Below are 27,726 nucleotides of genomic sequence, written 5' to 3'. Positions count from 1 at the left end.
CATAAAACGGACATTGCGGCTCACCTCGATCAAGGAGACGTCTGCGAGGTGACTCCTGCTGCAAATGAAGTAGACCTCACACGGTTTGTCAAAAGTCGGGTTAAGTCTTTTGTGAAGACATGGTCTACGATGCATGATGAGCCCATAGCAGTGTTGCAGGCGATTGAGAAGAAGATAGCGGAGGCGCTCCTGGCAGGTGCACAAGGAATGTGAGCAGACTCGAATTGCTGTTTCGTCACAGGCTTCAGACGCTGATAGTAGCAGGTTCCTCTGGGTAACGTTGCAGCTCGAAAGTATTAGCGACACCGAACGGATCAAGGACGTCGAGAGTATTTATCAAGCGCTTGCTTCTCTCCCCTCATCGCTGAGTCAATCCTACGAACGCATCTACGAAAGGATCCAAGCCTTGGGTGAAGGCCCGAAAACGGTTGCAATGCAAAGCCTTCAGTGGCTATTATGCGCGAAAAGAAAGCTTTCAGTTACGGAATTTCTTGCAGCTGTTAGCAAAGCCTCCGTAAAGTCCACCTCGATAACAGCAAGGGCAATCATCGACTACTGCTGCAATCTGGTCGTCTTCGATAACGTGGAAGATACATTCCGCTTTGCACATGTCACAGTCCGAGAGTGAGGTTCCTGACCGGTCGGATGGTGCGGCTACAGAACTGACCTCTAATACACAGATTCCTCGAAACAATGTCCACAGACTCCGTCCTTGAGGCGAATGCAATTATATCTCAGAGATGCTTAGGCACCTATCTTTGGGGCGAATTCAGCGAGGATGACCTCCTAGACTATGCGACTCGGTACTGGCCCGCCCACGTGGAGCAGCTCAGTGGATCAAATCACAGATCAGGGATTGGGAAGTTACTCACTGAGTTTTTCGTTGAAGAAGAGCATTTCGAGGATTGGATCGAGTCTCTCGACGAACGTCCTGTTGAGCAAGGCTATCGTTGGAGTAATTCGCTTGAGCGAAAGCTCGAAGAATCCTTTGCTGCGCCGCCGTCACCTTTATTCACAATTGCCTGTTTTGGCCTTTTTGAGATGCTTAATAACCCAGAGGTCATTGAAATGATCGATGTCAATCAGACCAATAAACATGGGACTTCGGGCGTGTATCTGGCTGCTCGCTGGGGCCACGCTGAAGTAGTGCGGAAACTCCTTCACTTGGGAGCTGATGTCAATGGACCGGGGTATCAATATGGTAGTCCACTCCAAGCAGCGTCGTTCAGTGGCCATGAAGATGTTGTAAAAATATTGCTTGACCATGGTGCCACTTTCTCTCCGACCGAGAAAGGCGAATACTCCAGTCCATTCCACGCAGCTCTAGCGGGTGGCCATGATAACATCGTCAGAATCCTGATTGACAGTGATCGTCAGCTTGTCAACGAAAAGCAGTTCATGGATGCACTAGACACTGCCAGCTTCAAGGGTTATACTGAAATAGTGGAGCGACTTTTGGACGGCAAAGCGGGCAGTTTCACACCCAATATCCGCCCTGATCCTCTCCAGGTTGCTCTCTGCGGCGGCAAAGCCAGACAGACAAAGCGGCTGCTACAGGATTGCACTGACATTAATGAAGAGAAAGGGTACTATGGAAATGCTCTTGCTGCCGCTATTGCGGGTCGTAAACTTGCTCTCGTGCAATTGGTTGTTGACGCCGGTGCGAAACTCGATACTCGCGGACGTTTTGGCTTTCCGTTGCGGGCGGCCACGATAGCTAATCAACTGGAGATCGTGAGATACTTGCTTGAAAAAGGAGCTGATCCTAATATAAGAGACGAAGAGCTCGGTGACCCACTTCAAGCGGCTGCATCTTCAGGAAATTTGGACATAATGCTTCTGCTGCTGTCCCACGATGCATCTGTGAACGGTCGTGGAGGGCACTTCGGTAATGCACTACAGGCTGCCTGCTTCAATGGACATGAACAGGCGGTTCGCCTTTTGCTTGAACATGGTGCTGCGTTAGACAGGTCTGAATCAAACGTGGGCGCGGGAAAATGGCGATATCGCGATGCGCTGCAAGCTGCAGTGTATGCTGGCCACGAGAACATCGTCAAGTTGCTTCTGGCGGCTGGCGCAAACTTGAATCCAGGGCGAATACTGCGAGGTTATCCTTGCAGTATTTCCGAAAGATCGAAGAGAATTCCGTTGCCAGGCCCCCGAGCAGGAGCTTGGTTCCTCGACCATGCGACAGAGCTGGGGCCCCTTGAAGTCGCTGCCCGACAAGGAAATATCGCCTTGGTCAACTTCCTACTAGATCAAGGGGCGAACATAGATGTTCGAGATGCTAACTCAAAGGACAATGAGTACCATACTGGATCTGCATATACTGCCCTACAGATTGCCGCTTTCTGGGGACATACTGCCGTGGTGGGATGTCTTTTAGACCGTGGAGCCGATGTGAATGCTGTGCGACAGACCTTCGGGACACCACTGCATGCAGCCTTGGAGGGAGGCCACTTCGATGTTGCAGATATACTGTTATCCCGAGGTGCAGAGATTGACAAGCACTGGGACATATTTGGCTCTTGTCTTCAGGTATCTTCTGAAAGAGGGGATATTGAGACAGTCAAATTTCTATTAGAGAGGGGAGCCAATATTGAAGACAGCGGAGGGGAGAACGGCAATGCGCTCCAGGTGGCTTGCAACGCAGGCCATATAGACATTGTTAAGTTGTTACTTGACAGCGGAGCTGATGTGAGATCGCCCGGGCGTAACATCGGAAACGCTCTGCAAGCTGCGTCTATGGCCGGTCATATTGAAGTGGTAAAGCTACTTCTTCAACACGGTATACAGGTGGATGAGGTTGACGGAAATTCTGAAACGGCGCTTTGCCTCGCTGCGGAGAATGGGGACGAGTGCATGCTGAATTTTCTCCTGGAAAATGGAGCCAGAGTTGACGGTAATCCCGTCTCCCCCGGTGATGGTGACGGACATCTGGAATCGCGTGGCAAGGTGGAGCCCGGAAAAGACTACCTTGCTGCGATCCCTTTGCATCTCGCAGCCGTTCATGGACGTGAATCTATCGTGTCGATTCTCCTTCAAAATGGGGCCAATGTTCATGTCAGAGGAAAGCTGCGCACAATCGGGACGGGCCCTTCTAATGAATGTGAGTTCAGCAGACTATGCTGCACTCCATTGTTTGCAGCATGCTTTTGGGGACATGAATCTATCGCGCGACAACTATTTCGACACGATCCTTGGGGATATACGTCTCGTGATACGTTCACATCTGCCGTGGTGACAAGCCTTGCCCAAAAGAAGGAAGCTGTTTCGACAATGCTGGTTCAGGAAGCAATCCACGCAGGATTCCAGGCCGAAGACCTTTATGGCGTGTTCCAATACGCCTGTGAAGAAGGGTTTGCAGGGTTTGTGACCCAGATACTGGAACATTGCGATCTGAAGCATTGGCCCGATGCGATATTTCGGGCTACGGAGCGGGGCAGAAGCGCCGTTGTCGAAGCTCTCCTTCATAAAGGAGCTGACAAAAACGCTCGCGACAAGCATGGTAACATCTGTCTGGACGTGACAATCCATAAAATCAAGAAGTACCGCAACACCTGGTGGAGTTCCAACTCGCCAGATTGGATTGAGACGCTCAGAGTTTTACTTTCCGCCGGTGCAGATACAGATGATCTACCTAACAAGATCAAAGAAATTGTCACTGACGTTATACAGCGGGGGAGCCTTGAGGCTTGGAAGGCACTGGACCGCTACCAATGGGACGTGCTCAATGACCCTACACTATATCCGAAGGTTTTAGCGTGGGTGTCTGAAAAAGGCGATCTAGACAAGATTCAGTATGTGACTGCAAAGTACGATCCTTCGGATGAAGATATCAAATCTGCCGTTGTTTCTGCACTCAAAGGAGTACGAAATAACGTATCTCCCGTCGAGGCACTACTGAGACTCAAGACACCAGTTTTCTTCGGTGATACTGGAGATGGCGATACCAGCAACGAACCCTTAGTAATTGCTTCCAGCGAAGGATACAGCGAGATTGTTGACATCCTGCTCCAATATGCGACACACGCCTCGTCGACCATCGAAGCAGCACTCAAAACATCCTTTCGTAGGAGACATGTCTCTTGCGCACGCCTCATTCTTGACTCGCAGTTCAAGATTCAATCACGTCGACTGGATATATGTTCCCGCCTTATTCCATACTGCTTCCCATACAGCTCCGAAGATATGCTCAACTATCTGTTCGAACAAGGGGTATCTCCGAATACAAGAGATTCCGAGACGGGAGAAACCATATTGTACATTGCTGCTACTAAGAACGACAGCAAAGGAGCCAAGACCCTCCTCGCGCACGGCGCTGATGTCCATCTTTTTGGAGGGGAGCACGGGACCGCGTTACATGCCGCAGCCATTTCTGGGTCCTGGAAGACGGTGGAATTATTGCTTTCAGCGAGTGCGGATATCAATGCGCGCGGTGGAAGTTACGGAAGCCCGCTTATAGCGGTGATGGCGCAGAAGTGGACTGAAACTTGCTATTTGGCGGAGTTCAATATCCCTTGCCGCTGGGAATGTCATCGCTGTGCTGCGAGAGTGCTGCTGGAGTGGGACGCAGATGTCGATGCGGAGGCCGGGGGGTTTGGGACAGCACTACAGGCGGCGGAGAAGGTTGGCAATGAGGTGGGAATGAAGATGCTCATGGGGGACAACGGAGTGCTCGTGGAGGAAAGTGATGTGGAATATCCTGAAACAGAGGATTCTGAATGATGCGGTGTCGAGGTCGTGTATTGGATATACTTCATATGTTCTTAAACATGGGGAAACACAGAGCTCATTTTTGCTATGTACTGGGGTATATTTATGAAAAACCGGGGACAGGGGGACGAAGAATAGAGTGCAAAATGCTCGCAGTGACCGTCACATTGCATTGTAATACACCATACTAGTATACTTCGTCTATAGTTCTAGTCCAAGCTTTGCGTACTGAGTAGTAAACTCCTTGTACAGCTTGTCAAGCGACAAGAGATTCAACGGATCTTTATCATCGTCCTGATCCATGAAACACAGCATGTTGTGAATTTCAAACGTAATAGCCAGCATGAACCCGAGCTCTGCTTCAGCGAACACCTGCTCTCCTGTATCCGAGTCCCCTGTTCTCAGGTTCCACTGTTTCGCATATTCCTCACAAAAATGCCTCTTCTCTTCCTCCGAGTAAGGTCGACAATCGGCAATCTGGCTCTCCTCATTGAACCACTGGAACATCTTCTGCAGAAAGTGTGCACCGATATCGAATGCTCGATAATTGCGAAAGACGAATTCAAAGTCGATCAGAACGACTCCGCTTTCTCCCGGCGTCGGATTGTTCCTCACTAAGACATTCATGAATTGGAAATCATGGATGCACCAGCCCTCTTTCGCACTGATCAAATCCAGTTTATTTGTAACCTGTCGGAGTCTAGACACGAAGTCATAGTCCACGAGATGATCCAAGCAGACGCCTCCTTCGTGCGCAAGTCTCTTCAACTTGTCCATTTTATGATACTTGGCCAGCTCCCTTGTAACAGTATCATAGTATGTCTGAACAGGATTCCTCTTCAATAAGCTCGTGTTCATCGTATGGAAAGTAGCAAGTGCTCTCGCAACATTCGCTCTGATATCAGCATCTTCCACATCCTCTGGTACCAGCGTACGCGCATCTAAAAACTCATCGACTCTTCCGAAGACACCATCCTGTGTCTGGAAGAATCCGAGGACTTTCGCACCATGTCCAGATTGACCATATTCGTAGCTTAGTTGAGCTTCTTCGTACTTGTTGGGAACTAAATGCTCGAAGACTTCGATTTCCCCGTCAAGGTCACCGTGGATCTTGAGGAATACTTTTAATGGCTCTGTGTGGGGCGAGTTGGTGCTCTTTGGCTGTGGCCGCTCCACAATACAGTTTGTGTTTGCGTATCCGGTGGTGCGTGTTACTGTGAGGGTTTCTGGATCCACATGTGCCCATTCATGGGGAAGGAATGTGCTGATGATGGTTTTGGCGGTGGCTTTGGGTAGTATGCTATCTGGGGTATCCTTTGGGATTGTCACGGGGATGGCTGTGCAGGATATCATCTTGTGTGGTGTGAATAGATAAATATTCTCAGGATGAAGTGATCGGATTGTGGTTGCAAGAAACGGAATATATATGTGGTCAGGAAGTCGGTTCTTGATTACTATAATATGGTCTGCTATCCTTTTGAATGTTCACTTGTGGAATTGTGTCGTTGCATTATTGGTTGAGAGCGTTGAGATCAACTTCAAGATAAGGCTGTGGTGAGTCATCAGCGGGATCAGCAGCCTCCGCCTAGGCAACGACCGTTGTTGCTTTTTGTACTACCGTCAGCCTGTTTACTTCTAAAAAAATCCGATCTGTTCGAAGCCCAAGTAAACGAATATATATATCAGAAAATACTTTCACACCACTGGCAGATGGTCAACCTTGAAACCTACCGATAGAGTACGAACACTGAATCTAGTATCGATATTGTTCTCAAGTTGCGTATACTCGCGTGGAGTAGCTTTTCTGGCTAATTAGCCAAATTCGCCCCATCAGAGACCAATGTAGCATGTGTAAGAAAGAGTTTGGTCAAGCTTTTTGCATATAAATGTATACGCAAGGAGATATTTCTACGCAAATCCTTGATAAAGATCAGGCTTAGTGAGGTAGGTATGGGAGATGAAAGTGTTCAGCATTCATGGAGAACTGGGGGAGTATAACAATGACCGGCCTCCTTACGAGTCAAAGTATAACGATAAATTAGTCTGGCCAGTTAAAGTCTCATCCAGCTTCTCGAACAGGCAATATTGGAAAGGTTCGTCACTCATATCTACGATGTATAGAATCCGGACTATAGAGAACCGATTTCTTCCAGCAGTCAGATCAAAATTTAGTTCAAGATGATAGGTGGATAGACGCTGGGTCATAGAACGATATATATGACAAATGTCTCACGTCGTTATCACTGAGCTTTCGTTGTACTTTGTAACTGTGATTATGCTCGTACGTCCCAATGTCAGGGAGATAAATCTATATAACTATGATCACCACTTGGTATAGCCAAATGATCGAAACACAGAAGACCAGCTGTAACTGACATCAACGCATGCGTCAGATGAGCAAGACCAAGCCATTAGTTACACTGAAAGCGTGAGCTAGAGATACTATATACCGCACGGAACGGCGATACGATGCCAACTCCAGTATAGTATACGTTGCTATGAAAGAAGTAATCATCAGGGATTTAGTCCAACGGCCTGGGTATGGCGATGGACCGTCGCCTTAGACACACCTGCCAGTCTCCGATCGGATATCACAGGTTACACTGCCCCAAGACGCATTTACCGCCTATATCTCCTGGATATAGAGTTGCGAAAGAAAATGACGCTTGAAGGAAACGACCTAAGCCCAAGACTAATTTTGAAGGAAAGTCATGGCACAAATATAGCTGAAGGCGTTGACTTCCTCATACATGTGTCCGCTAGGCGCCATGAGACGGTAAGCGTTTATTTATAGCTAAGCTAATATCTAGGCCCAGCCAGAATATTGTCCTGTTCTTGCTCTTGAAGAACATGTCGGGGACCCCCTGCAATCGACCATTTGAACGCGAAGTTGTGTACAGAGCGTTCTTATTGTGCGGGACTATTCCCTTAAGTGGAGTAGGAGATCCGATCTGATCTCCACCACGCCTAAACTTCAAAGTCTTCAGCAATTAAACGCCAAGATCCACTTGGATAGCGTAAATGTGGGTCCATTTTAAAGCTCACCAGGACCCGCATCTTTGGCCCAATTACTCCGTCTCTGTAATACAGCGATCTCTGCTTCCTCTTCTTGTAGGTGCATTAGTTGGCTACATCAGGACGATGTGCATGGCCCTCTAAATGTCTTCAAGGAGTAATTGTGGCTAGAAAACATGACTGCAGCCAGATAGCTGCGCGAGTTGCTGGGCCACCCCCTCATCCACGCAGGGAAGGAAGAGAGGAGGGGAAGCAAGTATAGCGAGGTATGAAGAAAGGAAGCGGTTTGTGTAAATCAATATTCTGCATAGCATGTGACCATTTGTTCGTAAGCTGTCTGCTACCTTTCCATCCGCTGGCCAACATAGCGATGCCATTCACCGATCAGCCATCAGAACCGACATAAGCATGCATGAGTCAAGCCGTTGATCGAGTCAACAATTAAATAGGATTTCCGCGCATATCCACTGGCATCTCTTTTCCTGAACCAAGGCGTTTCGAAATGCGTCGATCCCTAGGACCGTTCTTAGCCTCATATATCCGGCCAAAGTTGACACTATACCACTCCACTGCCTTTTCATCCTCGCAATGATCAAGAATGTCGTTATTAACCTCGAGATATCCTGACATTTGAGAAACCCAACATGCGAGAATTGCCGCCCAGGTGGAGAACTCCATCTCCGCTTCTTCATCTATGGCAGCCTTGACAAAGCTCTCCACAAGCACCGGTTCAAGTGGGTAATGCAGGTTGCCGTAGGTGTGAAATTGGTTGGTCGATGCTGTACCTCCCAGTGCAATCGAAGGGTTGCGAGAATCTGGGAAAATGTGGGCAAAGGAGTCCGGAAACAGATACAACTGCATGCCCTTATGCTCCGGGTCATCCTGTGGATAATCAAGTACCGTACAATATCGATCCACGCGTTTGTAACCAGCATTGATTTCCTCCATCAATCGCTGCGGGTCAGGGTGGTCCGCCATGATTTCAGGGCAAGGAGTGCGGTTTGGGGCACTTTTAGTGAATCCTGCACGCTCAAGCTTTTCTATGGCGGCGGCGTAGTCGTCATCTCGTACCACCATCATGGGGGCCTGCAGGGATATTTGGACAGTTAGCACGAGCCCACGAAGCTTACTGGTGTGGAGTATACACTACCACAACAACGATAGGTACGCCCAGGTACCACATTGCCACATTTGCCCATGGAATCACATTGATCGGATGAAGTGTTTCGCTGAGTCTTTTAGTCAGCCTGTCGGCCTCGGTTTGTCTCGGTCGTCTGAACATCGCTGCTGCGAGGGATTGGTTCTTGGTTTATCTCAAGCTGCTTTGATTTGTTTGCCAGGTACAGAGAGATCGATGGAGGGAGAGAGAAAAGTAACGAAGAGGATGTGCATGGTTTTAAGTGCGCGATAGTGATCGGGTCCCGCTAATGTGATGATTGGGTGGCGCGTACGGACTATTAACTATCCATCCCGTGAATAGAGTTGCTCTGTTGATCCATACACTTCTCTCTGAGTGAATAATGCCAGTTTCACACCTGCACACACACAATAGGCTTTCCCCTGCTTCCAGGTGCTCCAATATACCTACTTGCAGTGCTGCTTAATCATTTTATCGTGAGTTCCTCGCTAGGGAATCTTTTGGAGTGTCTGGTCTCACGCTTTTCGTTCCTCTTCTCGGTCGCTCTTATCTAATTACCACTCCCAATCTGCATCCTTCTCTTTAGTGACAGATGTACCAGGTCGCTTTCCGGATCTGTCAGATTATCCAGGGAATGTAAATGTCATCCACGTGTGTTCCTTACGTCGGGGTATGAGCTACTCGAAACGGGTGTCGAGATAGAAGAAAAAACATTAATGACCTATATCTCCGGGGAACACTATCCCGTCCAGCAGGTACTATTTTCAATGACAGATACCAAACAATCGCTGAGATACGATTCGGAGTAACATCTACCGTTTGGTTGGCCCGTAACCTAGCGCATATTGTTTGGCTAGTACCCATTAAGCTACTAAATTAAGCTGAGGAACCAGCCACACTGCACATGTCACTCTGGAAATATATGTTACCGGACGGGGAACCGAACATGAACTCATCCTTTATACACATACTATAATCAACTCCCTCCGGCGGGTCATCCCGGCAAGAAGTATGTTTGTGCATTATCTAATAAAGACTATATAGAAGGCACCGACGGACGTCGGATTCGGTATCACTGACGGATTGAACATTGCCACCCAGCATTGACTTCATCTAAGATCTGTCGCATGTTTGGATGGTCCCAACAGTCTCAGGAGCAGGCATGGGCTTATCAACATTTTCAAGATATCCTGGGTTCGCAAGGTTTTTCACGGCAGCCTGAACATAGCTTTGATTTGCCTGCCTCCCCGCGCCCCCTTTTATTTTTTTTTATTTATTTATTTATTTTTTTTTTTAGATTTTTATCTATCATTTGGAGGAGAAGAGAAGGTAGATATAAAAAATAGAAAATATACTTCAATTGAGGCCGGCGGAGCATAAACCTACTCCTGGTTGGGGACGAAGCATACCTGGGACTCTGATTGGTTTCCGGTCCGGAGCTTAGTAACTACTACAGGTTTAACATTAGTTAGCGCCGGTACACTTTCCGGGGCATTGCGTTGTTTATCGACCACGCAGACGCAGAGACTCAGCCATCTTGACTTCGCGAAGTTCTTTCGGATCAAGTAATCAAAACACCAACTACTAGTGGCCCTTGATAACTCTGTAATCATGCGAAATTTTTGGAGCACCTGCTCAGGATACTCTTCTCGTACCTTGACTCCATCGCGCTTCTCCATACTTGCCTTTCCCAGAACAACCCCCTTCGTCCCCTATCCCCACACTCGATCACTCTCTAAGGCAGTTATGCCATCATCCAAATGGAAATGTTCCCCGCGGACCTTTCCGACATCGGGATTTGAGCTCCTCGATCCAGGCATCAAGATTGAGGAAGAAAGACTGCCAACTTATTCTCCCGAAAAGTATTACCCCGTCAAAGAGGGAGAGATATTTAACGACCGATACCAGGCCATTGCCAAAGTGGGTTTTGGAGTGACTTCTACAGTTTGGTTTGCGCGTGATCTGGTGTATGTTACTCCGATGACTTTTCCAAGTTATTAGTACTGAACAACCAGTGAATCTACCCACGTTATCCTCAAGATATATGTCTCAGGTCAAGGGAGAGGCCATGAACTCAACATCTACACGCACATCAACTCTATTGACACAGACCATCCTGGCAAGAGGTACATTCGCAAGTTATTTGATCATTTCTACATAGACAACGCTCAAGGCCGCCATCTCTGTCTGGTACACCAGGTCCTGGGCATGAATACATCCGAATTCCTGCAGCTCAAAAATGGCCACCGAATGACACTTGAAGGTATGAAATCTGCCATTCGCCAACTTCTTGGTGCCTTAGATCTTCTACACTCCGTGGCACACCTCATACATACAGGTAAGAACTCTTTCCGCTACCCAAACTATCTACAAACCTAATCCCAGAGAAGATATACAGTTGAAGAATCTCCTTCTCCCCGCACCTTCACCTGAGGTGCTGTCTGGTTTCGAAGAACAAGTTTCCTCCAGGCCAGCTCCGCGAAAGGTTCTTCAAGAGCGAACGATCTGTAAAAGCTCATTGTTTCCTGCCGGAGATGGTCTTCCCCTGCTCGGTGACTTCGGCGAAGCCCGCTTTGGTGATGAGGAACATAGTGATAATATCATGCCAGACTACTATCGCGCCCCTGAAGTGATTCTCAAAGCAAACTGGGGTTATAAGGTGGATATTTGGAGTGTTGGAATGGTGGTGAGTAATTGCATCATTCCGTGTTTAGTTCTCATATGATACTTACCCCTGTGGAAAGGCCTGGGACATTGTCAGCCCTAAGACGATCATTGATGGCAAGAGTGTAGACGACATTTGGGACGACGGAGCTCACATCGCAGAGCTTGTAGCATTGCTGGGGCCTCCACCGCCTGAACTTTTGAGAAAAACGCCTATGAGCTGGGTCTTCTGGGATGAATCGGGGAACTGGAAAAATCTAGTGCCTATACCTGACCGATCATTGGAGAAGCTAGCTGCCGATATCCAAGGGGAAGATGTCGATGGGTTTTTGAGATGGTTGCGATTGGCCTTGCAATGGAACCCTGAAGACCGTCCGACTGCTCTAGAGCTGTTGATGGACCCGTGGTTGATGAAGGGACTGAAATTGCGTAAGAGGTCTTGAGAATGGTGAAGATCTTAGATTTGATACCTATTGTGTGTATAGACTTAGCCTATGTTTATTTATGTCGCGTGTTATTCAAGGGGCTTTTTTTTTTCCCACTACTAATCCAAGACTACCATACAGGCGGGCTTACCGGCGCTTCATGGACAGTCTGACAGGAATGCATGACTCGCTGGCGGAGTGGAATCGTCCGGAACGCTGCCAAGAACGTGGGATGTTCATCGGAGGTGGCCGTATCGGGAGCAGTAATGCAATTGATTTGCTCGGTCGCATGATGAACTAAGACCGCCAAGTGGGCCAGACCAGGATTGAAAATGAGGGGAAGAAGCAAGGGCCCCATAACATCATTAGCATGACCGTTGACCCTTGTCAGATTGGCGCCTAAATTAGCCCCGTCTCGGGTGACACCCATCTATCCTACCGTGTCTTCTAAGCCCTAACCGGAAAGGCTTGTCGGTATGCTCAACCACGGATCTACAATGCATCTACCTTTATTTGCCAAACTTAAGTAAGGGGAAGATCTCCACTAGCTAGGTAGTATCCGTGAAAACCCTAATCATGCCTGTCGGTCTCTACCAATAAGCTCCGCAGCTAGGCTTTCGATGGGCTTATCATGAGTGGAGACCGATGGGCCACGAGTATGACGGCGATAGGATAGACTAGCGTGTCCCGCTGATGTAGAGTCGGACCATAATAGTATTTAAAGTCCCGACCATCCGCCACGTCCACATCCTCCAAACACACGTAAGCCCAACACATTCATCATGCCTTCTTCTGACCCAGGCAATTCGGCTTCGGTCCAGGCAGCGGCTGTGCAGCATGTTGAGGTCGATTCTGATGTGAGTTTGTCGAAGTATTTACTTACATTCTATGCTCGGGGCTAATTTCTCGTCCAGGACGGTCTGTTCAATATAACAGAGGGTGGAGAATACCCTACCGACGTGTATGTCGCTCTTTTTGACGTCGGTGCATGTCCTCACATCTGTTAGTGGAAGCTATGCCTCCTCATTAAGCTCCAGTGTCCTTGACTATAAATGGATCAACGGGCGACGCTTCCACGCCTACAAAGAAGGGAGCTACAAGTTCCCTAATGATGAACGAGAGCAGAATCGACTCAACATGATGCACTACGTTTTCAAGATCGCTATGGGCGGTCAACTCTTCCTCGCTCCGGTGGACGTAGAGCAGCCCTTGCGGGTGCTGGATATCGGTACCGGAACCGGTCTCTGGGCCATTGAAGTTGGTCAGTTGAGCAGATACAACCCAATCAAATATTACTAACCATGTCCTCAGGCGACCTATACCCTAAAATAAAACTGGTATGCTGAGGACAACTCACGCCCTCCCCATGATGCTAAAGGTCACCAGATCCAAGGAAACGACCTCAGCCCCATTCAACCCGATCTGTATGCATTGCCACCCCTGCCGACTAAAACATCGTATTAACCGAATAGTGTCCCCCCGAACGTAGTCTTCGAAGTAGACGACGTCGAATCCGAATGGCCACCCCGCCAACCCTTCGATCTGATCCATGCGCGCTACATGTGCGGATCAATCCAAGACTGGCCGAAGCTCTTCCAACAGGCCTATGAGTGAAGTCCCACCAATCCCCATTCTCTAATTATAATAAACTCACAGTCACTCATAGACAAACCCGCATCGGAGGCTGGGTTGAATTCCAAGAATTCCATCTAATCACCTACAGCCAAGACGGCAGCGTCGACATGGACAACAAGCTCTACAAATGGTTCGAGTACCTGCGCGAGGCCTGCGACATCATGGGCCGTCCCGTCGACGTCGGCGCCAAGTTACCCGGATATGCGGCCGCCGCAGGCTTTAGCAATATCCATCATCGCGTCTACCCGTTGCCCATGGGGCCGTGGCCGAAGGATCCACAATTGGTACGTGCTGGAATCATTCATTTGCGCATTGATGAAAACATACTGAGATTTGGTGTTATAGAAAGAGGCAGGCACTCTCAACATGCTGCAGGTCCTGGAAGGGCTGGAAGCGTGCAGTGTGGCGACGTTTACTAATATCTTGGGGTGGACGATTGAGGAAGTGAAGCAGTTCCTGGAGGAGGTGCGCAGAGATGCGATGAAGAAAGGGGTGCATTTGATGCATAACTTGTACGTTCATTCCTTTACCTTTGGCTTTGAGAGATGCTAGGGCCGGTGTCCTGTGGCTATGTGCTAACTAATATATTACAGTCATGTTGTGTATGCTCAGAGGCTATAGCGCACTTTAGATTAATAATTGAGGAGAGAGTGCAATCGTGTTATATTTTACGATGTTATTGATGAAGAACTTGGGGGGCTTGATAGGCCTTCTGTCTGTTCTGTGATTCGGATTTGACTATTATCTCTTTACCACGAATGAATGAAAATTACCGGGACCATTAGCGGGTGAGAAACGACGAATTTAGGAAGATCCATAGCAAGGAGGCCAGCATTGTATCACCTTAGTAGTATTAGATCAATCCACCACGCCTCAACGGAATGCTCAAGCTGCGTCCACCTCAACAATATTCAGTGGTTATTCGCAGGATACTTACCGTCAAGGCTTCATCGAGGATGTTGAACCCGGATGTCTTCCTTGTGAATGCTATTGTGCAAATCATTATTATAAGCATTCCTACACGGGTACAAGTTGTAGGAAATGAACAGTATCGTAACGTAATAGTATATAAGTATTTATACAGGTATACTCCAGGTTTCCAAGTGTTTAGTATTGGGATATCAATCTCTACTATAACACATAATAAGCTCCCGTGATGCCTTTTGAGCAAATTGACCCTGAAGTGTAATATATAATACAAATTCTCCGAAACATAACATCTAGTTGAACAACCCATGTCTTGTGGCAGGCAGCGGAGTAGAAGACGGCGTCGTAGAAGCAGAAGATTCAACATCCTCATCCGGCCCGTCGTCTCCAGCTGGCTGGAAGATCCCATCTGTGTTTTGGCAGTGGCTCATGTAGTTCACGGTCACCTTGCAGCCATTCGACAACAGGGCGTGACCGCATATCTTGCAGCTACTACCGAAGATTGCATGAGCGCGCACTAAAGCCTGTTTCTTACTCTCTTAGAAGGCTTCTATATCAGACTGAGAGGACAACCACCGTTCATGGGTGGATCTTTCCCTGGCGCCGTTCATCTCGTTGCGCTTAGTAAGGACACTAGTTGAAACCACAGCGTAACTAGCTCTTCCAACTCCTTCCGATATTAATCGTTTCTATGGCTTTCGTGACATTGGACAGTAGACCACTTCGGCTAACGGCACCCGTCGGTCACCGACGGAATTTGTCTGCTTGGCATAAGCACTAAGCCCTAGTGTATCAAGGGTCCGGGTCCTTCCGACTGCATCGAGGACCCTGAGCGAGCTAAGCTTCGAATGCCAGCCCCTCCCTAACGTTACTTTCGCCTCTTGCTTACTAGCTGGGCATTCAATGTTACTTTTTCTCACCATTCCTTTCTATTACTCCGCATGTGATTGGTTTAGGGGGTTATGCGGGGCCAATCACCTGCCTTTCGGGTTTTTAGAGCGACAGACTACCCTCACTACGTGCATATGAATTAGTTAGGCTCTTTGTTGGTTAGCTAGCCTAGTTGGTCGGTCGGCCCTATATATAGCCGTTAACACCTCCTCTGCCACCTCTTGGTTCAATTATCTGCAAGCAGTCCGAATCAATCATGGCATCGTTAAGTGACCTTCCCCTGGAGCTTGTCCTCTGGATAGCTGGATACTTGACCACCCAACGCGATATCAGTCATCTCATGCAGACTACCAAGCTTCTATATCACATGCTGCACCAATTTCTGTGCGAGTACAATGTCCAACATGATGGCAGCTCAGCCCTGCCATGGGCTGCCCAAAAGGGAGACATTCGCTTTGTTACCAAACTCCTCGCTGCGGGAGCCAACATTGCCGCCTATATTCCTTCTCCCCGGTATCTAGAGAGGAAAGTTAAGAACTGCAGAGACATTGATCCGTGGGCCAAGAAAAACCCATTGTTATTCGCAGCCCAGGGGGGCCACACAGAGATCCTCAATACCCTGCTCGGGGAGACCCGGCCGGGCCAGGCGGCATCTCCGGCACAGTTACGATCGGTCCTGCATTGGGCGCTGCGCCAGCATGATGAACAGCTGGTGGAGCTGATGTTTACCCACAAGGCCCCCTTGGATCCTGCAACCGAGTCCAGGTGCGCCCCGTCCGCCCTCGGGGTTGCCGTGGCCGCCAGCTACAAAGCCATCCTGGCCCGACTGCTGGCCCTGGGGGCACGTCCTGGGCCCGAGGAGTCCCCGTGCCCCACCGAGCGGGCCATTTGCACCAAACAAATTGACATTGCTCGACTGTTGCTAGACCATGGATTTGGCCTTCACACCGATCGTGCGGTGTGTCACCTTGCCCATGAAGATGACCGCGACACGCTAAGGCTCTTGCTCTCATACGGCATGGATCTCGAGGGCTACGGCTCGGCAGCCTTGTTTACAGCCATTCGAGACGGCCACTACGAGATGACCGAACTGCTGATCGATAATGGGGCAATCAAGGATATAAGCTGTGAACTATATCCCCGATCTGGCTTCATTCTCGGTACTGAGTATAGCGCGGTCGCTATCGCTGTATTGTATGAGCGGCTGGACATCCTCAAGCTCCTACTCGACAAAGGCTTTCTCCCCGGCCCAAGAGACTTACGAATCGCCACTGAACGTAACTTCGTCGAGGCTGTGTCACTTTTGACTCCTTTCGCTGACCGTGTTCTGCACCACGACACCAACATCTCAATGTGGTATGCCTTTCGATGGGACCCCAATAACCCAAGGCCCCGGGAAGGTTCCATGTGGAATATTCAGTCCCGTGCTGAGGGCATCATTGATACTTCTGGAACCAGGGAACCAGAGCCCGTGGATTTGTGGAAATACGCTGTAGCCGGACCTATGTTCCCAGACTCTGACGGTGACAACAGTTCAGAACTTGAGGAAGCTTGGAGGAGGGACTCGCCGTACAATATAATACAGGTTAGTTAGTTGAATCAATCCAGCACAAGAACAGGGACAGGAAAGAGTCAAATGTATGTATATAAACGTTGTCTCGATTTACAAAAGGGGAGGCGATGAGCAAAGAGGCCACGTAGGTAGCGGAGGTGGGGAATGATCTGGTGATGTGGCTACAATGAATGCCTCGACAGTGTATGCAGGTGATATCTTGACAATAACCTTTCCATTTGAATACCCACTTCAGAGATTAAAGTATCGCATGATCCTGCGGCACTATCCGTAAATGAAGGCCACAGTGGCATCAGGGTAAATTCGGCTATCCGGAAGCGGATGGAGAGCTGAGCAAGATAGTGAGGTAGTAGCACTAAGCGAACTAATGCAGGTGGTGCAGCTGTGCAATTCCTGGTAATCAAACACTCTACCAGGTCTATCCAACGATAGTGCTACGATGAGCCGGCATCGGAGTCTAACAGTATTATATGTAACATGAACGGCCATGACTCCTTGTCTCTATATGTCCGTCCCCCAGCAATAAAGGCGAGCACTTGAGGGATTGCTTCAGTATTTTGAGCAACATGATTTCCATTTCTTTCCTCACACTGGCCCTTTTCGCATCGGCTTATGGTCTCGCCATTGATAAAAGATTCAATAACGGCGACTTTCCCACGGGTGACACCGACCCCAATGTGGCCAGTGGGTGTACATACTGGGCCAACTCCATAAGCTCAACGGATACCTGTGCGGACCTTGAGAGTTACTATGGGATTACGGCCTCGCAGCTGGCTTCTTGGGTAAGGAAACTTTTCTGCTAGCGCTAATAGTGCCACGGCTAATGAATTATAGAACCCGTCTCTCTCAACTACCAGTTGTGCTCTCAAAGAGGGATGGACCTACTGTGTTAGCGCACCAGCAGTAGCAACCACAGCCCCATCCACCAGCACGGTGTCTACATCTTCTTCAACTTTACCTTCTCCTACCACGACAACAGCTACTTCAGCCACGACCACCAGCGCTAGTAACCCTTCTCCGACACAAAGTGGACTCACCTCCAGCTGTGACGCGTATTACTACGTCAAAGCAGGTGATTCATGCTGGGCAATTGCCAACTCGTACGGCAACTTTACACTCAGCCAGTTCTACTCCTGGAACCCGTAAGTACTCACCACTCTATTTAGACAGCTTCCAGTAGCTGAACAGACACACAGGTCCGTCAAGTCCGACTGCTCAGGCTTACAACCAGACTACTACGTCTGTATTGGTATCACCGGGTCTACCACTGCAGTCTCACAGACTACGCTTCCTGCTACCAGTATTTCCTCAGCAGCTACCTCTACGGGGTCTTACCTGCCAGAACAGACAGGAATTGCATCTAACTGTATATCATCTTGTTCAATTGCCTTTACCGTTGTACTGATGCAAGACAGGCAACAAATACTACTATGTTCAACACGGAGACACTTGCTCTGCGATTGCCACCAGTCACGACATCAGCCTAGATGATTTCTACGCCTGGAACCCAGCTGTAGGAACCACCTGTAGTGATCTGGAGGCTGACTATTGGGTGTGCGTTGGTGTTTCCGGTGAGTATGCCCGTTTATACAGCCTCTTTGTCCACATAGATCTCTTCAAGGGATATTAACGAACTCCAGGTGGTACCACCTCAACCACAACTACCACAACACCTACACCCACATCCACACCCACGACCACCAGCACAACACCCACCAGCAGCGGCCCCTCTCCCACCCAATCCGGTCTAGTAGATGACTGTTCGACCTACTACCAAGCCAAATCCGGCGACAGCTGCTGGGAGGAACAATAACTTGCGCAGGAATCTAATTTTTGAAATTACAAAGGGTACGTATCAAATAGTAACTATACAGGCCGCATACTTCAGTGAGGACCAGTTTCGGGGTGTTATACACCTTGTCTGGCTAGGCTAGAGCCTTTATATCAAGATAGTGAGGGACTATCACGTCGAAGATACCCGATGAGAGAAACCGCAAAACTAGTGTTTCACAGGTCCATATGAAGCTGCTGTCCGCAGGAAGCTCTTACGGCCCGGTCGATTACCCATGTAGTACCATACAGAAATCATCTTTTTTGAAATTGACATACTATCTCAGTCATTGTAATAGCTACTATATCATGAATTAGCATGCGAGCGTATTATGTAGTACTAAAATCTCTACCATTCCTATTATAGTAGCTTAGATTACGGTAGCTGAAATGTTTGCGCTCTATATTAAACGCCGCTTGAAATGTAGAGGGAGAAAGAGAGAAAAAAATAAAGAAAAAGATAGAATAACATATAAAGAAAAGGAAAAAAAAGCAGAAGATTATATTCGTCATTGTCTATATAATCTCCATACATCATCTCAGCCCCCAAAGTCCTTTGGTGGCTGAAGTAGATTAATCTCGAAAAGGTGTCGTTTATGTGGTACTACATTGGGGGCCTAGTCGGATGGGAACTATGGTCGTAGTCACGAATACGGCAGATCCCATACTGAAGATAATGACAACTTCGCAGCATGCCGGTGCCGAACCCAACTTTGCATTGTCTCATACGAATTCCAATTCCTTTTTTATTAGATTCAAAGGTTCTGCAGAACTCCAGTCCCTGGGAAGGCTGGCCCAATTGTGACGACATTGACAGAGCATCGTGCATCTCAAATCCTTGTCCTAGATTTAGATGTGTTATTGAATGATTTCCTGTCATAGGTATGTACATTTCTGGAGGCACATAAAACACGAGAGATTTTTTGGACGGTGAATTGTGTGTCAGGTGATCAAGTCTAATACTACTATTCACTGGCTGGGACGGATCCTTTGCCTCCGACAGAAAATGTCAAAATGACGACCACCACCCTCAACACACAATCATCTTTTGTCCCCTATCTCTTCTCGTATCTCTGGATTGTTAAGCAAGTCTCATCGTTCTCGTCATATTTCATGCATCTCTACCCCTCTTGCTGAATACTCAAGCCATTATCCTAATCTCTACCTTTCTGCTCCCATTATCTTCTAGTGAGATCACCATGGCGCCTCGCTGGTTCGATGAGCACGATATCAGCCCAGGGGTGATAATCAGTCTTCAGAGTCGGTGGCGCATCGTGAGCCAAGAAGAGGAGGAGTACGTTCGGCAGGGTAGCCCGTCGTACGCCTGCATCCTACTCAAGGTCCGACAAGTGGGGTCCAAGCCGCCAGTATATGGAAATATGAGAATTTATAAACAGATTCCCACGGAGAATACTATCGGTGCCCGCTCTGAAGTGCGAGCTAAGCAAGCTCAAGCTTGGATTCCCTTTGAGCTCAAGGCGTACCGCCAGCTCATGTTTAAGAACTCGACCTTTACCCCCAAGCTTCTAGATAGCATGGAGGAAAGTCAGGATGCCTACAGCTTGGTACCTGGGGGATTCATAGTCTGGGTAGTCTTCCAGGAGGTCTCCGGTATTCGGTTAGGTGATGAAGTCGGTGAGGACACCTTCTGGTCAATGGAGCCCAGTGTGCGTGAGCAAATCCGCACTTTGTTTAAGGAGAACTACATGTGAGTATCCCCATAGGTTCAACTATCATATCAGTTGCTGGACCCTAACACAATTACTAACTGCTCTCTCAAGGACATTAGGTCGCTGGGGATGGATCCCCCTTCATCTGCTTGGTAAAGACCTAGTTTGGGATCCAGAATCATTGACCCTGTAAGCTATACCAGTCCCTAACCTATAATAGCCTCGCGCAAGCTAACGAAATACACTTCAGCTTCTTTGTCAACTGGTTCATGCCCACCGAAATTGTCTCGCCAGAAATTTGGGAGGACGGAATCTTCTATAGCTCTGGGCTTCTCAAGCCTCCCGCAACCCCGAGTTTCTCATTCCAGCGTTGGAATGGAAGCGTTAAGGGTTGGCAGGGATGAGAGATCTGGTCTCCGTATAGGAGAAGGGGCGCGGTGGATCTGGAGATGCATGTCGAGTGGCGATAATGAACTGGCTTTCGCCGTGGGTTGCTTGTTTATTTGACTACCAGTTACGTTGAAGAGGTAATCCATCTGGGTGATGTTCTCCGAACTTTCAAGTAGTATCTCAAGCTCTCGAGAGCCCGTTTGATATTAGTAGGAATTAAATGCTGAGGTTGGGCACATTGAATCGTAATACGCTAACTGCGTAGAGACTGGAGAGTCAGACTCAAATAACCTCTAGCTTCGTTGCCTCACACGGGGTTCGAAAGTTGCTTTCACACTGGCGGCAGTCGTTTTCCTGTCAAAGGAGCCATTCCAAGAACTTTTGTGGTAAGCATACATTACGACATGCGTAGCGGCTGGTAATATACCACCTTCGACGATACACAAATAATCAGTAAATAAGGACGTGTTTTACCTGTTTTTTGCGCCTTAGACAAACATGAAGTTTGTGATGACCCACCGTGTTTTGGTGTTGGGATGGTCGTAGTTGGATCATAGACTCTACATGTATACTGGGAACTTTGTTGATAGATACATCAAAAATCATCAAGATGGTTTCCTCTCCCCCTCCTGGTACTGTCGCCCTCAATGGCCGAGATCTCGTTCTCCGGCCCCTCCCGGACCTCCAGACCGGCCCCAGCAACACCAAATCAAGTGCCCTCCATGACATCTACTTCAGGGGACGTATGGAAGAGTGGCCAGACTTCATCAACGAAGTTGAGAATGCCTTCCGTCTCTTCCCATGGCACACATCCGTCGTGGATGTGCAGGAGCCCTGGCCAGCCCAACCCCATAGCCTGTCCTATGAGCAGGTATATGTCGGTGATGAGCATGCTGTTCAAGGTAGGTTTTCTGGGCTCATAGGACAGGCTATGGGGGGAATATTTGCCTCACAAGGGAAGGATATCTATTTCGGCGATTACAAGTCTTGTACTATACAGAAGAAGTACAATAAGATACCTGACGTGATGATGCGGACTGCTGCAGGGGCACCACTGGCAGTCGGCGAGGAGAAAACCCCCTGGGCAGGACCTCACAATATCGCTCATACTATAAGAAGAGAGAGGGTGTTCCGGCATATTATTGGTGAATGGATGTTAGTTATATGGATAGGTACCGGATAGCTGACTGGATTGTAGGGCAACCGGCGATGTACATGAGGGACCTGGAGCTCAAGTTTGGGTTTTTAAGTACCTATGAGCAAACTATGTTCTTTCGCCAGGATGATACATTGGGAAATAATCAGACGGTCCTGCATTGGTCGCCCGTTATCGAGCATAACTCCGAATACGTTCCAGGTGAGAAAGTGACGTTAAAACAGGCGTTGTTCTACATAGGACTGCAGGCGTCGGCAGCTCCTCATTTTATCACATCTGAATCTAGACAAACCGGCTGGGTCACCGATCATGAGGGGAAAAGGCTTTAGAGTGTTAAAGAGCCTAACGCCGCTCGGGTTCATTCAGCTCTGGTAACTGTTGCTCGCCAACACCGCGCATAAGGAGGTCAAAGAATGCGCAGTCCACGCCTTGAAACACCCAGTCATCCATCGGGGCAGCGGCATCAGGCAACATATGCTCGTTCGTATAATACTCGTCCGAACGAGATTGGTCGGTTTGGAGTAGCTGGCTGAGCTGGACGTTCGCTGTGTCTGTCTGCACATGCGGCATTCCCGCCAAGTCGCTCGGGCGATAATCCGTCAACCTGTGGCCTTTGAACTCCATGGACCCAATGCCTCCCAAGGTCAGTCCGTTATTTGGCCCGCGATGCTTCTCTGTCTCTGACGCAGTCATAGGTCGGATACCATCCGGGGCAATTCGGATAGCGCCGAGGTATGGCACCTGGATCATCAAAAAGTTCTCGCCGTCACACTCGTCGGCACCCGGCCCGCGAGCGGCACTCTCTTCGATTACGAGCAGATCCTTCAGCATGGCAGCGCATCGTGCGGCAAGGACATCCTCGTGCATCTCCCACATGTGTTTCATGCACTCGAGCGCCTGCTCCACGGTCGCGCGGTCGCTCAGTCGCTGGTATACCAGGGGGTTTTCCCTTGCATCCTGGGAGTGGCTTACAATATGAGCCAGGGTCAAGGTCATGGCGGCGATAAGGGCCAGGAAATCTCCCATTCGCGAACAGGATATGATGGAGTTGAATTTCCGGAACGCGATCTGCCGCGTCAAAATCTCGCGACTCGCGTTCACGCACGCGATTCGAGAGTAGATCACTCCGGGTGCATGTGTCGGGCAAAGCATGTACGGTAGGTGCAGCTGGGTGACCAAGGTGTAGTAGCACATTTGGTCCCACGCGCGGCGACTCTCTATAAATGCCTCCATGGAGTCGACCTCAATCCCTGAGAACACTGGTGGGCTCCAGAATGTGGATGGCAAGAGTCGCGTCATCTTGAGAAGCTCCTGATCTATCTCTCCAGTCATCTCCAAAGCTTTCTCTCCGCATTTGAGCTGGTTCCGTTCGAGAATCTTGGCGGTTGTTCGCATGGCAAGGGCTGGAAGATCGCAGGTCTCTTCGAGGAGCGGTATTTCCGGAATACCCGGGGTTGCAGTACCTACGCTGGTCGGCAGGCCAAGCAGAAGGGAGCACATACGCTCCATGGTCACGATCGAGAGCCATATCACCTCCGGTTTGAGGTCGCTGTGGTCGTTGATCAGTTTGTAGCGGTAATGCCCAGGTTGATGCAAGCCCAGGAGCTGTGCCCCTGTAATGGCCCGGCGCAAGGTTATCCACGCCCGGCGGACGTTACCACCATCGATGTGGTAGTACGCCTCGAGGATTATATTCTCTAGAGCTTCCAGCGGCCCCAGCAGACGGTCGTTGGTCGTGACCATGTGGATGGCAGACTCGGCCAGTTCCTCCATGATGATATGATGAGGTTTGGAGAGCCCAGGGATGACCGCCGTGGGGGAGATGTGCTGTAAGGCGGCGGCAAAGAGCAGCATTTGCCTCGCCAATAGCACTGGATGCGCCTCAGGATGGAGCAGATTGGATGATGTGATTGGGTCTTTGGTCAGGTCATCCACCGACGCACCTCGCGCCTTGAAATTCGACTGATAGCACCATGTCGATGATTTACCGACTTTTCCCAGGAGTATCTCAATATCCCGTTTCGGGGGAAGAACGTTCAATAGCGCGTAGGTAATCTTTGAATATGCCGTCGGCTCTGCGGTTGCAACTCGAGTGGACGCTGGCGTTGTGGACAACTCCGGAGTCAGAAGCTGGCCTGGCGACTGCTCGAGTAGTCCGCCATACTGCTCCTTTGATTAGCAACATTTAATCAAAAGATGGCCAAACTCACCGCTGAGCTCCTGTCGGACGACCCGAGCGTAATCTCGCCAACTGACTGATCAAAGGCATTATCATGTTGAACGTGTTTTCTCAGGCCCTCGACCTGGCTGACACATCGGGTACCTCGTCGATGACACGTAATGCAACTCGTATCTCTTGCTGATGCAAAAGTGCATCTGACTTTTCTTCGTCTGCATTCTCGACAACTGTGTGTGCCCTTGCGCACCTTCTTAGGCCTCCCACTTTCGTCCGATGCGTCATTCATGGCCGCCAGAATGCCTTCCGACCGACGGATCCACCAGACGATTTGACAACATAAATCTTGTGAAAGCGCTTGTATGAAAAGTTAACAGAGCACTTTCTACACGTCTGAATCCCGATAATGGAGTAATTGTTTGTTAGATACGTTGTTGCAAAGGGCACGTCAATCTCGGAGGTGTTGGTCCCCTGCTTACATTCGGTCGAATTTGCTGACAAATGGAACGATTGCTCGGACGAATTTCTTAGTCCGCCATTCGGGCCAATCATATTGGGGGAAACTTCGGACGTTTATATCTCAGCCCGAACGACCGTCAGGCATTCACGCCGGACGAGCCCTGTCAGCATGGTGAATCCAGAATGGCACGGACTGTGCTGGAACATGGCGCAACCAGCGAGACTTGGCGTGAGATTTTAGAAGGGCGAATCAGGATGGAAGCTTCATACGTGGTCAAGCTTGCTTATTACGACATGGACTAGACTCAGGATGGACAGCACCTCGGAGAGCGCACGGTACTCAGGGTACCAAAGAAGCGCTATCCTGACTTTCGACCAGTCACGCTGACTGCTCTTGCTGGTGGGCTTTCTGCCGATAAGGCGCGGAGAGCATATTAGGACGGAGATAACGTTTTGTATAAGTGAAATGGCCGACTGACCAGGTCTCCGGTAGCAAAAGAGGACGCTGTCAATTGTGACGGCCGTATTTCTCCAGGAGGACATCATGATGGCTATGTTGATAAATGTATCGTTTGGAGATCAGATTAGCATTCACTATCGACATGACTGCAGCCTAGTATTTGTGCAGTTTCGTCAAATGCAGGCTTGAAACAGTGTAAAGTGAAGACTAAGAATATGCGAGGGAGCGAGGCGCCTTCCCAGTTGGGAGCAATATGAGAGCTGCCACCTTGTGTCAGAGCTTGACTAGTGCTGAGGTCCAAGCTCAATGCCTTCTTGTCATCAGCGAGACTTCTTATCTCTCGCGACAGAAAACTGGCTGAGATATTTTTGTCCGAGTCCAGTCAGCTTGGTCGTTCGGACGAGCCAGCTTCGGACGAGCCACCACGAGCATCATCATTGGACGAATCCTTCATCAGCCGCATCCTTTAAGCTAGAAGAGGCTCTCCATAGCTTTATGTATTCGAGTCATATCTCGCGCAAGCTCGGAGATGGGTGTTTACTAATTGTCCCCTGGCGAATTTGTCCGAAGGCCACGCCTATAACTTTCAAAAGCTTCACCATCAGCTGAATCTTCCCTTGAAAAAGCTCCCAACCAACTCAAGTTTGCTCAAACAGAGGAAAATGGAGGTCGAGAAAGAGAAGCAGCCCGTATCCAGCGACTCCGCGCCCGCTACTACCACTGTGGGCAGGGTCTCAGAATCCGACGAGACAGAGGTGGCCAAAAATGAGACAGACTTCCCTGCTCCCGTCGAATATCCCCGCGGCTTTCGCTTGTTTGTCCTTGTCGCGTCTCTCATGCTTGGCATGTTCCTAGTGGCCCTTGATAATGTGAGCCGGACTCTTCTTCTTATCGACTGTCGCTGACGCTCTAGACCATCGTCGGCACTGCCATCCCCAAAATCACCGATGAATTTCAAGATTTGACCAAGGTCTCGTGGTATGGCTCCGCATACTTCATGACGTTTGGTGGTAGGTTATCATGGTCCATCTACCGAGTCCGCGCTGACGGTCCAGGATTCCAATCAACGTGGGGCAAGCTCTACAAGTACTTCCCCTTGAAGGTGTGGTACCTCATTAGCTTGGTTATTTTCGAGATTGGAAGTCTCGTCTGCGCAGTAGCAAAGAACCCCGTTACTCTGATTGTTGGGCGCGCGATTGCAGGTCTGGGTGCCGCTGGTGTTGCCGTGGGCATGTTTACGCTCATCGGCTTGATATCACCGCCAGAGAAGCGGCCGCAGCTGCTCGGTATCGCGGGTGCGACGTATGGCATATCCGCCGTGTTGGGTCCGCTTATTGGCGGTGCATTTACGGACCATGTATCGTGGCGCTGGGTATGTGGACTCTTTCGTTCTCGTGGGGGACGTACTAACCTGGGTGCAGTGCTTCTATATCAACTTACCCATCGGGGGCGTGGCAATCACTGTGATTTTCTTCCTCCTCCAAGTGCCATCCAATGCAGCACCAGTAAAGGCTGCGTTCAAAGAAAAGATGTTGCAACTGGACCTGGTGGGCGCTGGCCTTATGATGGCTTTAATCATCTCCTTCATGCTAGCTCTGCAATACGGTGGGCAGACACATCCTTGGAAGAGCAGTGTTGTCATCGGCCTGCTTGTGGGTTTCTTCCTGATTACTCTTGTTTTCATTGCTTGGGAATACTATCAGAAAGAGCGTGCCATGATCGTTGGTCGCCTCGTGAGTACCTCCCCATCCTCCGTCTTGTCCACTGCGCTCATAGTGAGATAACAGCTGAGAAAACGCTACATCTGGTCTGGGGCCTTGTATATGTTCTTCTTCGGCGGCGCCTACTTTGTCCTACTCTACTACCTCCCCATCTATTTCCAGAGTGTGAAGAATGCCAGCCCCATCGGCTCTGGAGTGCGAATGCTCGCGATGATTATTCCATTGACCTTGGCAGCTATCTTTCAGGGCTTCGCACTAGCCAAAATCGGCATTGTGCCTCTCTTCTGGATCGTCGGTGGCGCACTCGGCGCAGTCGGCTCCGGCCTCTTGTACACGATGGGCACGGAAACCCCCGCGGGTAAATGGATTGGCTACCAGATCCTCGTTGGCTTCACCATGGGCTGGACGTACCAGGTTGCGCTCACTAATGCTCAGGTAAACGTGGCGCCACACGACATGTCACAGGCGACGGCAACCGTGATCTGTAAGCTTCTTCTCTTCCTGACTACCATACACGCCTCCTCCTGTCTTTCTAACGGTTTTTGCAGTCTCCCTCAGCATCGGCGGCTCCTTCTTCCTCTCTTCCGCTCAAAGCGCCTTCAACAACGAGCTTATCAACTACCTCCGGAAGAACCTGCCCGAAGTAAACCCCGAAATCGCGTTGGGGACTGGCGCAACGGAAATCCGCAAAGTGTTTACGGCGGCCCAGATACCCGTGGTCATCGATGCGTATGTTACCGGCTTGCAGGCGGTTTGGGCGATTATGATTGCGGCGTGCGGTATTGCGACGCTGCTTGGTTTCTTGGGAAGTTGGAAGAGGTTGAACGCGGAAAAGCTTAAGGAGGCGGCTGGTGGGGCTGCTTGACGGCGCATTAGAAGG

General features: G+C 49.4%; 10 protein-coding genes across 10 annotated transcripts; 7 read left to right on the top strand and 3 right to left on the bottom strand.

The window, feature by feature from the left end:
• Positions 1–4,822: 4,822 nt before the first annotated feature.
• ASPBRDRAFT_252903 (putative choline kinase) lies at positions 4,823–6,211 on the bottom strand. Its single transcript, XM_067622162.1, has one exon. The coding sequence runs from the start codon at positions 6,067–6,069 to the stop codon at positions 4,918–4,920; it is 1,152 nt and encodes a 383-aa protein (XP_067485211.1). The 5' UTR covers positions 6,070–6,211; the 3' UTR covers positions 4,823–4,917.
• Positions 6,212–8,045: 1,834 nt separating this feature from the next.
• On the bottom strand, positions 8,046–8,818 carry ASPBRDRAFT_655961 (uncharacterized protein). Its single transcript, XM_067628565.1, has one exon. It carries the CDS (start codon positions 8,809–8,811, stop codon positions 8,173–8,175), a length of 639 nt encoding a protein of 212 aa, XP_067485210.1. The 5' UTR covers positions 8,812–8,818; the 3' UTR covers positions 8,046–8,172.
• Positions 8,819–10,615: 1,797 nt separating this feature from the next.
• ASPBRDRAFT_191224 (uncharacterized protein) lies at positions 10,616–11,976 on the top strand (the record flags this gene model as incomplete). Its single annotated transcript, XM_067620337.1, has 4 exons — positions 10,616–10,836; positions 10,885–11,207; positions 11,260–11,555; positions 11,614–11,976. The coding sequence occupies 4 exons, from the start codon at positions 10,616–10,618 to the stop codon at positions 11,974–11,976; spliced, it is 1,203 nt and encodes a 400-aa protein (XP_067485209.1).
• Positions 11,977–12,728: 752 nt separating this feature from the next.
• Positions 12,729–14,487, top strand: ASPBRDRAFT_37182 (class I SAM-dependent methyltransferase). Its single transcript, XM_067623674.1, has 9 exons — positions 12,729–12,815; positions 12,873–12,919; positions 12,966–13,219; positions 13,270–13,295; positions 13,345–13,382; positions 13,431–13,568; positions 13,625–13,877; positions 13,939–14,105; positions 14,187–14,487. Exons 1-9 carry the CDS (start codon positions 12,741–12,743, stop codon positions 14,212–14,214), a joined length of 1,026 nt encoding a protein of 341 aa, XP_067485208.1. The 5' UTR covers positions 12,729–12,740; the 3' UTR covers positions 14,215–14,487.
• A 974-nt stretch (positions 14,488–15,461) lies between these two features.
• On the top strand, positions 15,462–17,264 carry ASPBRDRAFT_167299 (ankyrin repeat domain-containing protein). Its single transcript, XM_067619613.1, has one exon. The coding sequence runs from the start codon at positions 15,668–15,670 to the stop codon at positions 17,003–17,005; it is 1,338 nt and encodes a 445-aa protein (XP_067485207.1). The 5' UTR covers positions 15,462–15,667; the 3' UTR covers positions 17,006–17,264.
• Positions 17,265–17,512: 248 nt separating this feature from the next.
• ASPBRDRAFT_167297 (uncharacterized protein) lies at positions 17,513–19,089 on the top strand. The gene is made up of 5 exons (XM_067619612.1): positions 17,513–17,766; positions 17,819–18,126; positions 18,181–18,350; positions 18,400–18,555; positions 18,625–19,089. Exons 1-5 carry the CDS (start codon positions 17,551–17,553, stop codon positions 18,795–18,797), a joined length of 1,023 nt encoding a protein of 340 aa, XP_067485206.1. The 5' UTR covers positions 17,513–17,550; the 3' UTR covers positions 18,798–19,089.
• An 880-nt stretch (positions 19,090–19,969) lies between these two features.
• On the top strand, positions 19,970–21,040 carry ASPBRDRAFT_167293 (uncharacterized protein). Its single transcript, XM_067619611.1, has 3 exons — positions 19,970–20,522; positions 20,596–20,673; positions 20,735–21,040. Exons 1-3 carry the CDS (start codon positions 20,014–20,016, stop codon positions 20,886–20,888), a joined length of 741 nt encoding a protein of 246 aa, XP_067485205.1. The 5' UTR covers positions 19,970–20,013; the 3' UTR covers positions 20,889–21,040.
• Positions 21,041–21,484: 444 nt separating this feature from the next.
• Positions 21,485–22,359, top strand: ASPBRDRAFT_112382 (uncharacterized protein; the record flags this gene model as incomplete). Its single annotated transcript, XM_067616645.1, has 2 exons — positions 21,485–22,019; positions 22,073–22,359. The coding sequence occupies 2 exons, from the start codon at positions 21,485–21,487 to the stop codon at positions 22,357–22,359; spliced, it is 822 nt and encodes a 273-aa protein (XP_067485204.1).
• ASPBRDRAFT_142198 (uncharacterized protein) lies at positions 22,056–24,658 on the bottom strand. Its single transcript, XM_067619196.1, has 2 exons — positions 24,241–24,658; positions 22,056–24,193 (listed from the first exon to the last, which is right to left on the bottom strand). The coding sequence occupies exons 1-2, from the start codon at positions 24,493–24,495 to the stop codon at positions 22,373–22,375; spliced, it is 2,076 nt and encodes a 691-aa protein (XP_067485203.1). The 5' UTR covers positions 24,496–24,658; the 3' UTR covers positions 22,056–22,372.
• A 1,129-nt stretch (positions 24,659–25,787) lies between these two features.
• ASPBRDRAFT_191217 (MDR family MFS transporter) lies at positions 25,788–27,711 on the top strand (the record flags this gene model as incomplete). The annotated part of the gene is made up of 6 exons (XM_067620336.1): positions 25,788–25,994; positions 26,039–26,135; positions 26,181–26,497; positions 26,547–26,858; positions 26,913–27,330; positions 27,395–27,711. The coding sequence occupies 6 exons, from the start codon at positions 25,788–25,790 to the stop codon at positions 27,709–27,711; spliced, it is 1,668 nt and encodes a 555-aa protein (XP_067485202.1).
• Between the last annotated feature and the right edge of the window lie 15 nt (positions 27,712–27,726).

The sequence above is a fragment of the Aspergillus brasiliensis genome, assembly GCF_001889945.1.
Source record: "Aspergillus brasiliensis CBS 101740 unplaced genomic scaffold ASPBRscaffold_1, whole genome shotgun sequence".
Classification (NCBI taxonomy): domain Eukaryota; kingdom Fungi; phylum Ascomycota; class Eurotiomycetes; order Eurotiales; family Aspergillaceae; genus Aspergillus; species Aspergillus brasiliensis.
The sequence above is the reverse complement of the archived record's forward strand: the minus strand, read 5'-3'. Positions and strand labels throughout refer to the sequence as shown.

Excerpts from the sequence above, each read along its gene's own strand:
- ASPBRDRAFT_252903 (XM_067622162.1), bottom strand. The coding sequence starts at position 6,069 with ATGATATCCTGCACAGCCATCCCCGTGACAATCCCAAAGGATACCCCA.
- ASPBRDRAFT_655961 (XM_067628565.1), bottom strand. The coding sequence starts at position 8,811 with ATGATGGTGGTACGAGATGACGACTACGCCGCCGCCATAGAAAAGCTT.
- ASPBRDRAFT_37182 (XM_067623674.1), top strand. The coding sequence starts at position 12,741 with ATGCCTTCTTCTGACCCAGGCAATTCGGCTTCGGTCCAGGCAGCGGCT. Across the intron at positions 13,220-13,269 it reads TCTCTGGGCCATTGAAGTTG|GCGACCTATACCCTAAAATA; the intron begins GTCAGTTGAGCA and ends CCATGTCCTCAG. Across the intron at positions 14,106-14,186 it reads GTGCATTTGATGCATAACTT|TCATGTTGTGTATGCTCAGA; the intron begins GTACGTTCATTC and ends AATATATTACAG.
- ASPBRDRAFT_167299 (XM_067619613.1), top strand. The coding sequence starts at position 15,668 with ATGGCATCGTTAAGTGACCTTCCCCTGGAGCTTGTCCTCTGGATAGCT.
- ASPBRDRAFT_167297 (XM_067619612.1), top strand. The coding sequence starts at position 17,551 with ATGATTTCCATTTCTTTCCTCACACTGGCCCTTTTCGCATCGGCTTAT. Across the intron at positions 18,351-18,399 it reads GACAGGAATTGCATCTAACT|GCAACAAATACTACTATGTT; the intron begins GTATATCATCTT and ends GATGCAAGACAG. Across the intron at positions 18,556-18,624 it reads GGTGTGCGTTGGTGTTTCCG|GTGGTACCACCTCAACCACA; the intron begins GTGAGTATGCCC and ends AACGAACTCCAG.
- ASPBRDRAFT_167293 (XM_067619611.1), top strand. The coding sequence starts at position 20,014 with ATGGCGCCTCGCTGGTTCGATGAGCACGATATCAGCCCAGGGGTGATA. Across the intron at positions 20,523-20,595 it reads TTGTTTAAGGAGAACTACAT|GACATTAGGTCGCTGGGGAT; the intron begins GTGAGTATCCCC and ends TGCTCTCTCAAG. Across the intron at positions 20,674-20,734 it reads GATCCAGAATCATTGACCCT|CTTCTTTGTCAACTGGTTCA; the intron begins GTAAGCTATACC and ends AATACACTTCAG.
- ASPBRDRAFT_142198 (XM_067619196.1), bottom strand. The coding sequence starts at position 24,495 with ATGAATGACGCATCGGACGAAAGTGGGAGGCCTAAGAAGGTGCGCAAG. Across the intron at positions 24,194-24,240 it reads CGTCCGACAGGAGCTCAGCG|TATGGCGGACTACTCGAGCA; the intron begins GTGAGTTTGGCC and ends TCAAAGGAGCAG.